This window comes from Strix aluco, chromosome 9 (assembly GCF_031877795.1).
Source record: "Strix aluco isolate bStrAlu1 chromosome 9, bStrAlu1.hap1, whole genome shotgun sequence".
Taxonomy (NCBI): Eukaryota; Metazoa; Chordata; class Aves; order Strigiformes; family Strigidae; genus Strix; species Strix aluco.
Genome location: NC_133939.1, coordinates 2,330,265 through 2,346,323, shown reverse-complemented (window position 1 = coordinate 2,346,323; position 16,059 = coordinate 2,330,265). Strand labels below are relative to the sequence as shown.

Genomic DNA, 16,059 nt, shown 5'->3' with positions numbered 1-16,059 from the left:
GCCGTCACATGGCAGCACAGTAGGGACAGACACCTTTACAGCTGCATTTAAGGGAAAGGATAAACTGTTCAGTGTCTAGGAAAAAGTGCTCAAATCCTGTTTGCTTTTGTTGAGTAGCAGCACGGTTTGCAACATAGGATCATACTGCAGTAACAAGAACACAGCTTTTAATTTTTCTTTTTTAAAATAAGAATTACTTTTCACCCCAGGGAAAAGCTAGGACAAATCATTCCACTCCAGAAGGTAAAGCTTGTTAAAAATACATTCAGAAATCAGGAAATCTCCAAAATTATACCAATGGGAGGGGAAAACGTGTTGCTAAACAGAAGGGAGCATGCAAGAGATTTCATTCCTGGCTCTTCTAAGAATATGAATAGAATAATTTACTGATCTCAAAGGAGAACAATTTTGCAGCACCGACTATTAACTGGATGGACACAACCCTCTCGCACAGCAAAACCTGTCTGAAGCAGGAGTAACATGCTTTGGATTACTAATGGTTGGTTTTTTTCATATTATTATTTAATTTGACACATAAGGCAGCGTTACAGTGAATTTAAGCCTATGAACAGCAGCTGCTCTCCTCTCTTCTGCAGACTCCTCAGAAACAGCACAGAGACACCCCTCAGGGGTTCACAGTGAAAATGATTGTTCAAGAAGCTCTGCTTTTTGGGACCAAGCAAAGGCAGCAGACGCTCCAGATACTCACACTACACCCACAAAATTCCTACCTAAGCTCACCTTTTTTTTTTTTTTCTGATCTTCCCTATGACAGACAGACAAGCTTCGTCAGATCAGGCTACTGAATAGGTACCAAGCACTTGAGTTTCTACAGCTTTCACCACACTGCTCAATCACTGAGCCACACTTGCAACCCTCCCCGGTCATGATATGTCGTGTGTTACAAGCAGAGAGCAAGGGCTAAATCACCTGACCGAAGGCAAACAGAAGCAAAAAATGCCAACTCATCAGTTCCCAGACTACTGAAAAATCATCCCAAAAGGCTTAAAAAAAAAAGAAATCAATCAGCCTCTGTGGATAGCCAGTATCTCTCAACACAGACACAAGGCACGCGTGCTGGAGGAGGAGGAGGAGTTCTGAGCTTTTTGATGGCTAATGGCAGGAGTGGCTGCTGCTCTCGGGCTCAGGAAGCCCAATCCCGGCAAGGCGGCGGCAGCGTGACAATGGCAGCGAGCCCGGGCGTATTTTCACATTGACAAATGCAGGAAGCTAAACAGTGCTGCACTCGGTCACCTGGAAGAGATTCAGATCATCGAGGCTACGCAGTTAACTATTAATACACTAGTCAAGCACAGTCATTCTGGAGCAGATTTTTGATTCTGCCTGAGCATTTTCTTCCTTCCCTCTGCTTTCAATATTAGCCCAGGAAAGCAAGAACGTCTGGCATTTGTTTCACCTATACAGGGACCAGAGTTTATGGGAAGTTTGCTTTTACATGTCAGGGATGCTGAAACAACAGCTTAAAACCAAACAAGCTACAAGCTTACAGGGGTGAGGAGCTTCTTTAAATTCTTGGAATTCAACATGATGTAGCGACACGTTCCAGAATTTGTAACTTGAACTGGACAGACTGAATGTTTAGATACAAGGGGAGCAAAAGGGATGTAGCTTGCTACAAACCCCACTGCCTGCCTATTTCAATGAAGTTGTTCTAGTTTTTATCACCTCCAACAGAAGCTGGCCATTAAATTAATTGTGAACACTCGCTCATTTGTATCTGACAGCAAGAGCCCTGTTTCCTAAAGCCTGAGTGATTTATGAAAATGAGAGGCACATTCAGCTCCCCGAGAAGCCTGAATCAACAAGCAGAAGTCAAGATGCTGAAGCACAGGGCTTCCCCTCTCCCCAAGCCTGGGAGGGGACTAACCTACAGAAGCAAGAGGCGTTTGCATCTTCGGGGGCAGGAGTGCCCTTCCCCTACATGCCAATAGCTACAGGACACCCTGCAGCCTGCTGCTCATCTCCCTAGGATGAAAGCATCAAAGAATTCAGGAAGGAGCTGTTACAGATGCAACTTGTAATAGGCTGTCAAATAGCAAATTCTGCAAAGGGACTTCAAAGTTAATGGGACTTCCAAAATTTGTCTTTTCTAGAAAGGACTATAAAATGTCATGGAGCAGCCCAGGTTAGCTTTTTTGCCCACATTTGTTTAAATGTTTGATATAAACTCAATACGATGGCGTATCTTGGCAGATGACCTTACAAGCGTGTACTGAAATTTTCATTCTCGTAATCCAACAGTATTTCTCCACTAGAACAGCAAGGGGGGAGCTCCCAGTCAAGCAGGTAAGACGTACAGCAGTTCTCTACTCTCCAGGGGAAGGATGGCAAAGGAAGAATCCATGCAACAGTCAGAGCAGCCGCTTTCAACAGCTGTTCAATGTAGAAAACTCCTAATTAGGTAGAAATATTGGTGTGAGGGTCAAAACGTGTGAATGATTTCCTCAGACATCCAACCCCGGTGCAGCGAGATCTTCCCTGCCCCGCAGGCAGCAGCATCCTCCAGGTTTATGAAAAAGGACTCTTCACCAAGAGGGACATTTCCATGTTTCAACATTCTGCAGGAAGTGGAAATTCATTCTCTACACGTAAGTCATAACACAAACATCGCAAGGCGGGAAGCCTCGCTGTAAGCTGGAGTCAGGGTTTCCAGGCCATGACATGAGTATTCAATGATGTAAACCAGTCCCTCACAGACACGACTGCATCCTGTACACGACAAATTTCTGCTTTCACATCACACACAAATGCATTTAACTCAGTGCAACATCAGAAAACGTGTCAGCTCGGTGTAGTAATCCACATACTCACAGATCTTTAAGAATACTAATACTTCTTAGTTAATTACACTAATAGTTATAATCACGTATCCTTAAGCGAACAAACCCACAGTTTCATAAAAACACCAGCATGCATATAATTGAAAAAAAAATATCAAGTCTAACAGTAAAACATTGCAAAAGCCCTGTAGTTTGCATGAACACAGCCATGGACTTCAGTGAGGATGCTAGCCTTATCTTTCACAGCTACTGGATAACACTGTCAAACTCTTTTATTATGCTGTCTCTTTTGTCCAGGTATAAAAATGCAAAAACCTCTATCTAATATATAAAACTATGACTTAATACAAAGTTTGTCCACTCCACTCTTTAGTGAGAGGATCTTCAGTATATACAGATGTGAAGGTTCATACTCAAATATATTTAGAATATTAAACAAAACTGGTCAAGAAGTTCATTATGGGATTACAGAACAACCTTTAAGCTAGCTGCTGCAACCAAGACCTTACCTTGTATTTTCTTCAAGAGTACTCGAATTTTCTTTTTTTTTTATACACCTATTTAGTGACAATGCCCAAAAATCCATTCTTATTTGCCTCACTAATAGCAATACAGCAGACATCATCTCTAACCTGCCAGGCATCTCACAGAGAATACACTTTTTACCCCTTGCAAATTTTAGATATGTGGGTAGTGAAGGAAAATTTTGGAAAACTACCCCTCTGACGTCAATCAGCAATGCCAGAGAACACAAGGAAGAACACACGCAGCAGCCGAATTTTAAGTCTGACTTGTAATTTACTACATTAGCAGAAACCAGTTTTGGTCCCGTATTAGAGAAAGCAGCAGACAACATGCTAGGGAGATGAAACCACCTTCCTGATCAAACTTCGAGAGTAAAAAGAAACTGGTATTTATAACTATTCTCTGCAAAAAGAAAAAAATGAGTAAGAGAAGAACACCTGTTGGATTACTTTCTCAACCGTAACACTAAATTTTATCATTTGAACCATCAGGAGCTTCTGAATTTCTGAAATCAGTTGTGTGATGCCTCTGCTCTACTGAACTACTAGAAGATGTCCATATATATACTAAGACTTTTTTTTTGTGTCTGTGTGGTTATAAAACAAGTTAAATTGAAGCATACTAATAAAATAGTTAAGGGATAGAATATTTCATGCCTTTGAACTACCACAAAATGAAATGGGAGGGTGGGGGGAAGACTTAAAATTGTGTGCCTGAGTTTTAATTGCAGCTTTAATTTTAAAAGTGGCTCTGGAAAACTGGCATGCTAAACCCCAACATGTCATTTTTCTGTGTGCCTTCAGAAGCATGTCAGCTGACATTCAGAAAAAGCTTTTGCCTTTCTCCTGCTATCCTCTTGTCGGTACTACGTACTTAGAAGTGTAAAGCAAAAATCTGTTTCTTTTGAAAAAATTCTGGTCTGTGGGAAACATTCAGCTCCAGCAGGAACAGGGAGGTAGACCAGGTCTGAGGTAGAATCTGGACTTAAAAAAAAAAAATATATCACTGCAGCCATGGTGATGCTAATGGAAAAGACAAGAGTTTGATTTTCAGATCTGAAATATCAAATCTAGGATCTGTCACACCTTCCATTACCAAGACCACCGGCTATCTGTTGTTTCAGAAAGAGAAGCTCACAGCTCTGTGGGCTTTCCTCCCAGATTAATACAATTTTAAATGGTACAAGTTCCCACTAGGGGACTAGGCCAGTTTATTGCAATACAGGCTTTGCTAATTATATTCATATTATTCATTATTCATTATATTCATATATACTAGCTTTAAGTAGAAGCAGACTTCATTTGGTTTACACTGAGATAAGCTCGATGATAAGACAATAAGTTTCTGGCATCACTTCTCAGTTATTTTTCAGAGGATATTTACACTCTTCAACCTAAATTCAATCTCTCCACACAAAGCCAGATTTGAGTGCAAAGCTTGACAAAACCAGAATGCAAGTAGGGGTTCCATCAGCTTTACGCTTGACGCTTAAAACAATTCAAAGGCAGACAACAAAAATAGTATCCCAATAACAAAGAGCATTATTGGATGGACTATAAAAATAAATTAAATTTATGTGAGGTTCAAATGTTAGCAGTTCGACTCCTTATCAAAAGGGAGTGCCCCTTGTTTTTCACCAGTTGATTCCCTTTAAAGATGTGACTTTATTATTATTACTACTAGTACTACTTCAAACAGATGAGATTCTTTTTGCCCTAAAGCACTGCAGTGGCTGACCAGAAGACGATGGAAGCCCACTCAGAGCCCCCTCCTGCCCAATGCCCTGCTGAACCCATCACATGCATAGACCAAATGATTATTTCTAGAGTGAAAGCGTTCTGCGAGCTAACGTAATACAACTGATGTCCTGGAATATCCCAAATCTTCCTTATTTCAAAGTATCACAACTAATACATTTTTTCCCCTGCAAATCTTCCCTTTAAAATAATGAGGGATAGTTGAGAGATAGGGAGTCTTGGAAAAAAAAAATAATTATTTAAGAGCACAAAAAAATTATCTAAGGGATTTTAAATCCAAAGATTTCTTTCTTTCTTATCCTGCAATGGGTACAGATCACATTAAATGTTAAAGCATGTTTATTGCCCTTGGCACGTGCCCCAGTGAAACTGTATGTACCTGTGAAGTTACACCTACACGCGATACTGTAGGAGAGTCCTAACGTTGGTCCCAGTTTTACAGTTACGTCCAGGATCTGAAACAACCGCCCTTCTTTTGCCACCTTCCCCCACCTTGTAAAGGCTACGCTATTTGCAGGCAAAAAAGAATATGCATCTGTTGTTATAGAGGGCAGATTGTAAACTTTTATACTCTCACAGTGTTAAGCAGAAACCTCTTTATGCTGCATTGACAGTGCTGATCTCTCTGTGCTCAAACTATGACTTGGCACAAACCTTTGTTTGCAGCACCGCTGAAGTGAACGGTCAGGGTTTCAACCTAAATCGCTGATTTATGTCAGGTACATATTTTCCTTAAGTCTATCTAAAATTGGTTTAACTTTGCAACAAAAACGAAGCAAAGTTAATCAAATTTAACCCCTGTAATAAAATGATGTAACATGCTATGTTCTAAAATCTCCTGATGTTTGAAAGGGAGTCAGAGTCAGTTCTCCCCAATAATTTCTCCTTGCTGAAAAGTAAAGTTTTTTGGAGCAGGTGCTTTCATTTTTTTATAACTCAACAAACATAATATGGAGAATGATTTTAAAAAAAAGTCATCAATTCAAACTAGCCCAGAAACCTGCTTGGTTTGCTTATGCAAGTACTACTTGTTTACCCGATTCAGGAAAAGAGGATTTACCCATACAGCGGTCAGACTCCCAAAGGAGAACTTTCAACCTAGAAAACATGCCATTGCCTCCATCCTATGTTTGCAATAAAGGACAGGCTTCCAATAAAAACAAATATACAGGAGAGAGTTTGAAGGACATACCCAATTTAAGAGAAAATGTCTCCACAATAAACATAATTCCTATAGTGAAATCTGAACTTTCAGTCCCATTTGTATCCCAAGCAAAAGGTCTGCACAAAACAGTAATTTGAAAACCACACACCAATATTTGCCCCAGCTGTGCTCTACTTTCAACAAAGGGGTACAGGAGGAAAACTGCCTGGAGAAATCTGGTAATAACACTCTAAGATGCCTTGGCTAGGAGAACAAATATTTATTCTATTTCAAACACAAGGGTAATGAAAAATAAAGCTAAAAAGCCCACGTTGTCATTTATATCAAAGTTTTCCTTATTTTATTGCATAAACAATTAAAATTATGAATTAGTACAAATCCGTAGGTTCATAACCGGCAATCTGAACAGACACAAAGGTATTAAAAATCCCAACATGTAATTCAATAAAACATTTACCGTATAAAAGATAAAGTTCAAGAGATCAATTAAGAAATTCCAGCCCCTCTTTGTTATCTTAATGTAATCCTTTCCTAAAAGAGTAGCACCTATTTGTTGGGCAGTCACTCTAACCAAGGCACGGGTATCCCTGCACACGTTGATAAACGGGTGTTTTGGGTTTCTCACCGACCTGCAGGGCTGTCCCAAGCCACCCCCGTGGCTGCCATCCGAGCCTTGTGCCTCTGAGCAACAGCACAATGTTATGACTTTGGAAAATTTAGAGTGACGCCTTCCCCACAAACCAGGTTCAATGAACCACGCTCCAAATTTGAAACCAGCAAATCTACAGCCCACCTGGTGGACTGATCCTATGATTGCCCATGAGCAGATAATAAATTAAGTGGATTTTATGATATGTTTGGAACTGTAAAGTCTCCCCATATTCATCCCAGAGAGTGTATGTGTATACCCATACATATACACATAGCTTTTGTGACAAGTGCGATGTAAGAACTACTAAAAATTAGAGGTTATGACAGCTAGAAGACTGCACTGAAAATTGTATCATTCGTTCAATCAATACCTGATAATTATGGCTTAGAACGTTTTGCAAAATGACAATAATGGGAATGACTTACCGACAGGTTTGCACCAAAAAGCACAAAATCATAATGACTTTTATTAGTGTCTCCGTGAAATCTTACCCTTAATCAAGATTTGCAACTAAACAAAAACTACCACCACAAAACCCCCCAAAAACCCCAGCACCATGCCAAAACCGAGCCACCAACCAAAAAAAAAAAAAAAAATCCCTTCAACAAAATCACCTATGACCACAATTCAAATATACACAGGAAAAAGGAGATCAATACGTGATATTATCCAGCAACTCTGAAATTCACTGGAAATGAAAGTGAAAATTGAGCGTAGATCAATATATTGCCGTATTCCATCCTAAGAGAAAATATGATAAGTCCTGGGAAATATAGGGCATGTATTACTTGAATAATAAGTACTTTAAATTACAAAGTCTACACACGATAGATAGCACAGGGCAGTAAGGTTTACCAAAGTTGAACTAGGTGGTGAGAGAGTCAGAGAATATTCTATGACCCATGTTTTGTGCAAATTAAAGAGTTCTAGTAACTGCATACACAAAGATCAAAAATGTTTTGATGTAGAGCTTTACATTTAATAAATGTGTTTAAGCATAGAATGGCTGCGAGTATACACATACAGGTGCAGATTAAATTACCTACTCCAGACACACATTTCTTAGTGTCTTTTAGTCGCACTGCAACGCGCAAGTCGAGTACCACAAGAGAGCTAAACCCACCGGTTTAACTCATTTTGAAAAGCTGCTAATATTGACATACTTTCTATGGCTGCATGTTTGCTATAATAGGAAAACAGAGAAGTGGAAGGATGGAGAACAGCCCTGTTTCACTGAGGAGCAGGAGCAGTGGCTCTGGCATGTTCCCTTTGCTGAGCTGCTGCTGCAACAGCTCGTGGATACACAGTTTGGAGCAGGAGAACAAACCTGGAAACCCCAGTGCTTCTCCATACTGGAAAAGTATGGTACTAAAACTTGTACATTGAGTAGAAATATACGTACCTATGTAAGTCCCCCCTCAGCCTCCCACAGGTGGGGGCAGAAAGCAAATTTGAAACAACATACCTGCAGAAGCAATAGTGTCAGGGGGAGGAGAGGACAACCACTCACTTGCCATGGACAAGTGAAGGTTTGCACCTAGGCTTTCATCTGCTCCTACCACAGCTTCTCAAATGCCTTCTTCTCAAGCCAAGCGTGCATTGAGATACTTGACAAAGATCTGATTTTCTCTATGCAATCCCCCCCTTTTTTCATACCATGCAATCCACGCAGCAGCTTTCGCTGCTCAGGGTCTGCAAGGGTCCCAGCTCTCTCAGTCAGGTGGCTGGCACCAACTTCACACCTGCCAGCATACTACTCACCTTCTTGAAAAGAAAACTTGTGTGCTCAGGAAAAAAACAGAAATCAGTACTGGGAACTAAATTTTAGTAGTATCAACACTGTAAAAAGAAAACAAAACAAACCACAGGGAGTAACGCTGAAAGCTTAGCAGCATCACTGGTACTCAGGACATAACCACACTGCACTGAAGTTCACCGGTTCCCTTACGCTACCCAAAGACAAACAACACGGACAAAGGATGGAAAGCCCTTCCTTCTCTCACCTCCTGCCACCTCAGGAGACAGCTGGGGAAGAACAGGATGCCTGGCATGGTTCTACCGCACTAAAATAACTCACAACTGGTGCTCAAGTTCACTGCGAAGCACCGAGCTGTCCCGTTCCCTTGAAGGCAAGGCTGGTTTTCTCTCCATCTCTACTGGAAAGTGAATCTGAACTTATCCCTCTGGAGGAAATGATGGAGAACCTTTTCTCAGAACTTTCTTGCTATAGTAAAAATGTATTTATGAACTAACTATTCTCTCTTTTGTGCCTATCTGGGAAACCATGAACAAACCAACAGAGCTAAGCATGCAACGATATCCTCAGAAGTCATATAGCTTTGAAAATCAGAAAAGCCCAGAAAGAAACCATGACTGGTACATGCTATCAGTTAGCAACAGCAAAGACATAACGAGCAGGCGTCAGGGGTCCAGGCAGCAGCACTGAACTCTCACACAACCTGCAAGTACACCATGGTGTGCCATCCTGGCAAGGGATATCGGCTTGTAGGTGCTGACCAGCACCATCTTTGCACAAGCACTCCAATTCTAGGTATAGAGAGGAGTCAGATGGTGTGAAGGATCAGTGTTCCTGTTGACACCTGTAACTAAAACCTTCATCTGAACAGCTCCATACCCAGGTCAAAGCTCCCCCCAACCCCACCCTCACCCTCTGGATCCACACATCTTGCTCTAAGCTAAAGTACCGAGATCCCAGTCACTTCCATTTCTTTAGAAAACAAAAAGGGCATTGCATTAAGACTCCTTTTTTTTTTTTTTTAAATCCCTGAGATTTAAAATTGCCAATAGAAGATCTGCATAGTTGCAAAATACAGGAAGAAAAACATTGAAGACGCCTTTACAAACTAACTGCGGTGCAAGAAAACACGCTGGCAAGCCTTCTCTCAGGATTGCCAAGCATGTTTACTGAAAATACAGGCAGTTTTTTCCTAAGACCTTTTGAAAACCTATAGAATTCAGTTGGATTTATTCCCATATTAAGCACATGTAGAGAGAATGCCTGTGATTGAGGCACAGAACATGAAACGGAGGCAGACACGGTTATATGTAAATAGCTGAATCCTGATTGTTTTTTTAAAAGAGCAAAGAAATTAACAGCCTTTCTCTAAATCTTTAGCTACTTATTTGTCCCCACCTCCACCACCTGTAAGAGTTTGCAGACAGAATTCTGTCTTTTTTCTGTTTTTCTTTTTTAAGAATGTAGTTCATTGTGGGAAGAAAATCAGACAAACCACCTAAAAACATACTTAGAGGTACCAGCTTTGGACACAACAAAGAGCTCCTCCAAGTGCCTATTTAGAGCTACCACATTACACATCCACATCACCATCTCCACAGGTATGAATAAAGTCACACAAAGAGCCAGAACACACACTCAACAGAAGGAAAAAAGAAACAAAACCCCACAAAAAATACATAGCACTTATAAACAAAAAAAGAGCAATCAAACTGCTGTACATTCCTGTAGGTCCAAACTAACACTTTGTTCTAAATGTGCTTTGATTTCCGTGCCACTGGCAAAGGTGACACGTTTCTCATGGAACAACAGTGATTCCACTCACAGTAACCACAACATAAAAGCAAGTGCTGTGAAGGATAATCATACCTTGGTGAAAACTAAACTAGAATAGGTGACTAAAGGAGGTTTTACCTCCTCGTGTTCTACCATATGTTGAGAGGAATTCCCTTGAATTATCCCTCTATAATTCCCTCTAGTTATCAGAATTTTGAGAAATAATAGTATTTTAAAAAATGTTTGAGTAAAGAATGAAGGTGTTTTAGCGATATATCAAAACCACATTTAAGAAAACTGATAGGAATAATATCAAGCATGAAGTTATGCTTGTAACTGTAAGCTGCTGATTTTGGAGGCATTGATTGTACTAGTACTGCACACTCTCTGCAAAAGGACTGAAAACTGGGCAACAGGGAACCCCAGAACCAGATGGCTGAAGGAGATGATGCGTTCCGTCAGGTGTTACGTATTTCACATTCTTGCTTGTACAAAAGCAAAATACTCTAAAAAATGCTACTGCAAGCTGAAGCTCAGAATTTCATCCCCTCCCCAATCCATCAGATTGGTAGACAGGAAGGACACTTCACAACTTTTACTGTTTCACTTCAATAAATGTTGCTAAATTAGGTGTGAACAGTTCAGTAACTATCTTTTCAATTGCGCTTTCAAACTTACAGATCAAGTCTCACGTCAAAGTCACCTGACTAAAAAAAACTTTAAAAAGCACTGAAGCTCTGTCACCTACAGGATGCACTCTTCACATCTCAATTCCTCAGAAAGATTATGGTATTTTTCTGAATACAGCCCATATTTTAAAGAAAAAGTTAAAGCTGTCACCAGGTTTACCACCACTTCTCTGCCACAGAGAAAGAACACTTTTATGAATGAATTTGTAGGCATTTTTATGCAGAGTGATTAAATAAAGAAAAAGAAGGTGAGACAAGATGCAGTGGGGATTAAGTGCTTTTATAGTCTATGCATATATCTCCAAACTGCTGCAAAGCAGAAGGGTACTTGTTTGCTGCTGGACTGAAGGCACTTTGAAGTCAGAAAACACAACGATTGTCTTCACAAGGATTTTTGGCGACTGCTAGTTTCATTTGGTTGTGTTCACATTCCTGCTCCTAAACTACCACGTAGGTTATTTATTCTTCGAAGTATACCACAGACATGTTGCATAGGTTGATATTTTAAAAAATTTCCTTCATAGTTGATTTGAAGATTGTCCATTTTTCTGATTGTGGAAACAAAAAAAAAACCAAACCCCAAAACAAGGACTCTCACTGCAGTGCAGGAGAACAGCTCATTTACTGGATGTGGCCCCTTGTTAACAAGCACGTGTACAAGTGACTGTTGCATTCAGGTGTTGGATGAACGGCATATTATATCAGACTCTTACAGATATGTTTATAACCACAGAAATCCTTCAATATACTGTAATTTGTGATGTCTGCATGAGCCAGCTGATGACACTTAACTGCTCGGAAATCAGTGCTTTTTTCCTAAATGCAGTATTTTCCAGACATCAGAGCCACATTCTGGATGCAGTGTGATGCATATAATGCAGCACCAAAGCTAGGATGCCTTGAGGGAAACTGAAGAGGTACATTGAAAAAAAAATCAATTATGTTATGTCATTTAAAATCCAGCCACTGGATTAGAGTTTTCTTGCTTAAAGTGACTGACACCACACCCTTTTGACTTCTAAGGCTGAAGAGGATAGAGGGATCCATCACAAAAATCAAGAACCAGTCAATTGACATGTGCCTTCTCTGTCCAGTCTTCTTGCGTGAGATTTTTTAAGTTATTCTGAAAGTCAAAAGCAAAGTTATCACCAGTGGCTTGAGCAAAAGGGTTACTAAAGAAAAGGTTTACATCCAGTGGCGCAGCAGTTTCGGAGTCCCAGGAGTCCGTGTCTGTGCTGCTGGAGTCTTCCGTGGTGGTAGGCGGATAGCTCAGCTGTTCCAGCTGGTCAATAATGTCCGTGAACTGAAAGGCTGAGCTGGACTCGGAGCGGACCGAGTAGGCAGGGAAGTTCACCATGGAACTGGCCTCGGAATGGTTCGCGGAGCTGTACGCCTGCAGGGAGGAGGTACCGTTCAGCGGCAAATTATTGAGGGAGCTGCTCTCGGAGCGGTTGTTGATGAGCGAACTCGTTTCTGACGGGCTCAAGAGGCTTTGCATTCTGCTTGCTTGGGCTTTCACCTCAAACAGCTCCGAGGTATCTGATGGTCTCTCATTGCCATTGAAATCGCTCCCTTCTTCAAATTCAAACTCATCTTCCATATTCATATCCACCGCTTCGGTTGAGTACCTGTCAGGGCTCGACTGAGAAGAGGCTGTGTTTTGCTGAAGGGCTTCTGTAGTTAAGCCAGGCGACTCTGACACGTGCTTAGAGAAATCAGAGCCCTGTAACTCTAAACCACTGTACACATATGAAAACGCCTCAGAGCCCCCAGCAAAAAAGGAAATTTCTGCTGGGTCATCATCAATAAATTCCTCTGACACCTGTAACTGTGAATTTGTCAATGTGAAAAGAGGGGCACCCCGACTGCCGTGCTGCTGCTCTTGTTCAGCAACAAAACCACCTGTGGTAAAGTCATCCTCATCATTGTCATTTTTACAAACAGCGACCCTGCTCTCCTTACTACTCCTCTCTACATCTAGATCTAAACCGCAACCACTCTCAACAAGAGGACAAGCAGGGTTACAGTTTCCTGCAACACTACCAAACCCAACACCTTGGAGCACGGGAGATCCAGGCTGCTGCATCAGTTTCCTCCCCGCTGCTTCTGCTGGCACTGCAGTGTTTTTTTCTGGAATCCTTGTGTATGGTGCTCGGGGGTCCAAAGAGGAAGGGCTGGTTTCTGCAAAGATGGGCAGGACAGGAGTAGGAATGGCTGATGAGTGAACTGAGTGGAAGGGGGCAGCTGCTGAGGCAGGAGACCCTGGGGTTCTCAAGCCCTCAGTGAATGGGACACTCTAAAAGGAAAAAAAAAGTAGAAACACAACAGATAAAAAGATTTTTATAATACATAAAACCAAATGCAACATCCAGTTCCTGATGCAGAAGGAACACGTGCTTCAAAAGAGCTCACTTTACAGCAAACAAAACAGATCCAGTAGCCCCAGTAAGAGGTGAGATCTTTTTTCCTGAATTCTGATAACTGGATGGAAAATTAAATCCATGTATTTTATAGCCTCTGCTGAAAAAGCATCCACAAGGGAAAGTAACACAAAACAATGACAGTGAAATACTCTGATGCTTCCTTAACCTCTCGCATGTAAAGCAAGTGCAATCAGTGAAACACTTGTTTCTTGCCACTGATTGTAGAAGGCATCTATGCAATGAACTCAAGACTTCCACAGAAGGCAGTTAGATAGTACCTGAAGACAAACTAATCCTCTGAGATAACATACTAGAAAGTACAACATTTTCTTTTTAGTTAAGCTGAACTCTGAAAAGGAAAATATTACTTTACACTCCCTTGGCTACAACAACCAGAACTGATACCACCCACAAAAAGAAGAAAAACTGTGCATCAGGGACAACGATCGAACAGTGAAAGCAATTCCAGACAAACAGTTGACTGGGATCACCTTTCCTTCCCCGTGGTCTCGGAAAGCTGTCTGTCAGCTTCCCTGACTGCAGTGGTGAGCGTGCTGCAGAACTGACCTGTTTTGGCACATCGGTGTTGGAAGCACGAGTGGACGCTCTGGCTTTGCTGTGCCTCCTGTGGAACAAAGAGAATCCTGTGAGTATCCAAGACGTGAATCAGCCTTCTCCCTTCCCCATTCAGCTATTTCCATTCTGGTAGCCAACAGAAACATCTCAAGCTGTATTTTATCATGTTTTGTCAATAACTAGTTCAACAAGAGTTGTAAATTAAACAATGCAGGAGTAAGAAACGTACAGAAAATGGAACAGAGCAAGATCCAGATCATTCATACCACTGAAGGAGCAACTTGGGGGAGAAGACTAGACTAAACAGCACATTTGGTTTAACTTCTTCCTTTGTCATCAGTATAAACATCTACAAATGAATGGCTTCAAAACCAGAATGAGTTAATCTGTAACAATTTTACAAACAACTTACAATTCGGTCCACTCTATAATTTATGGCACATAAAATTCTGTATGTTACACCCCAAAAAGTGGTATCCTGCATCACACTTGTGGTTAGGTTCATTCTATGGCAATATTTTACTAGAAAATCAATCCTGCATACAGAAAGGGAGCTCAGCTGGAGTCCAAGACATTAAAAGTATTTATTAATAATAGATGAAGGCAAGCTTCTTAAAATTCCTATTAAGTTCCTATAATCTTTCAGATGAAAGACTACAGAGAGTTTTCCACATGTAGACAGGATGGTTTCACATCAAAGTAAATGACAACTTTATAATGAAAATGCACGTTCTTTACTTATTTATTTATACATTCATAAACGAATGAGTATTTAAGGTCACGGTTTCAGACTTGCAGATCCCAAGTTCAATTCTGTGCTCTGCCACTGGCCACTTACATAGCTACAGTGACACACAAACACGTCCTCACTAATTTTAGTAAATCTTCAAAACATACTGAACTTCTAGATGGCTAAATCACACATTGTCCATGGATATTAAAATGCAGTACTGAAACTTTTCTAGGTTTCTTTACATCACCACAATATTCTACATTTTTTAAATCTAGTTCATCTACCTTAAATTTGAGGTAGACCTTAATAACTGGGAAGTCAGCAAATGACCATGCCTCCAAGCATCACTTAGAAACACTGAAATTTAGGAAATAGAGGCACTGTGAAAGTCTCGACTACATTCACCTTGCAAAGTTATTTGTACTTACCTTTCATATGGGGTTTTCTTCATCCCACTGTCCTTAATATAATCCACCAGTTGCTTCTGAGTTCGTCCACTGTGAACCCACAAAAGTACAAACATTATGAAATGCAGTGGATGAGAAATATAGATGGAATTACTTTAGAATACTTTTTCCTTTTGATCTCGTTTTCTAAGACACAAGGAATTCAGCTTTAATAAATCTGTTGTTTCTCCCTACCTGTATCTGAATGATGACCCTCTGGTGAAGAACACTGCTTTAGCCTTTGGCTTTGGCTGATCAAAGAGCCTAAAGAACGTGTGATATTCAACACAGATTTTCCAGAAGTTCTTACACTCATCCCTACTTCCCAAAAGAAACTCCAATGTATCTTGATATGGGCCCTGAGGACAAAACACAAAAGCTAAGTAGCACATAAAATGGTAATGGAGGAGAAAAGGAGTGTACAAATACATGCCAATAAAAAGGCTGAACTCCAGTGAGGTGAAATATTTCGCTAAGTCCCTTCTCATATATCTTAAAGCAATGGAAGTGATTTTGAATGCAGTTTTAAATCACTGAAGAGCTTTCAAAAATATTTCTTTACCTTGAAACTGTAAAAATGTTTAAAATGCACTTGACTTTAGAAACATGCTCGATATAATCCACCTTAAGAAATATGGATCACGAAGTTTGTAATTTGAGATAAATTACAATATTTCAGTGAAATAGTACCCATTTTAAAATACTTCTTCCTCAGAAGTTCTGAGGCTTGTCTCACTTCCTGAGATTTAGACAAGACTGG

The 16,059-nt window shown here is 40.6% G+C and overlaps 1 protein-coding gene across 5 annotated transcripts in view; it reads right to left on the bottom strand.

Annotated features, from left to right (window-relative positions):
* FARP2 (FERM, ARH/RhoGEF and pleckstrin domain protein 2) overlaps window positions 1-16,059 on the bottom strand; it is an 82,291-nt gene that overhangs the window by 22,866 nt on the left and 43,366 nt on the right. For all 5 annotated transcript variants that reach the window (XM_074833335.1, XM_074833337.1, XM_074833334.1 and 2 more), the window contains 4 exons: window positions 15,495-15,658; window positions 15,282-15,350; window positions 14,112-14,169; window positions 13,177-13,417 (listed from right to left, as the gene is read on the bottom strand). In XM_074833335.1, coding sequence (XP_074689436.1) covers window positions 13,177-13,417; window positions 14,112-14,169; window positions 15,282-15,350; window positions 15,495-15,658 — 532 coding nt within the window. The remainder of the gene's footprint in view (window positions 1-13,176; window positions 13,418-14,111; window positions 14,170-15,281; window positions 15,351-15,494; window positions 15,659-16,059) is intronic.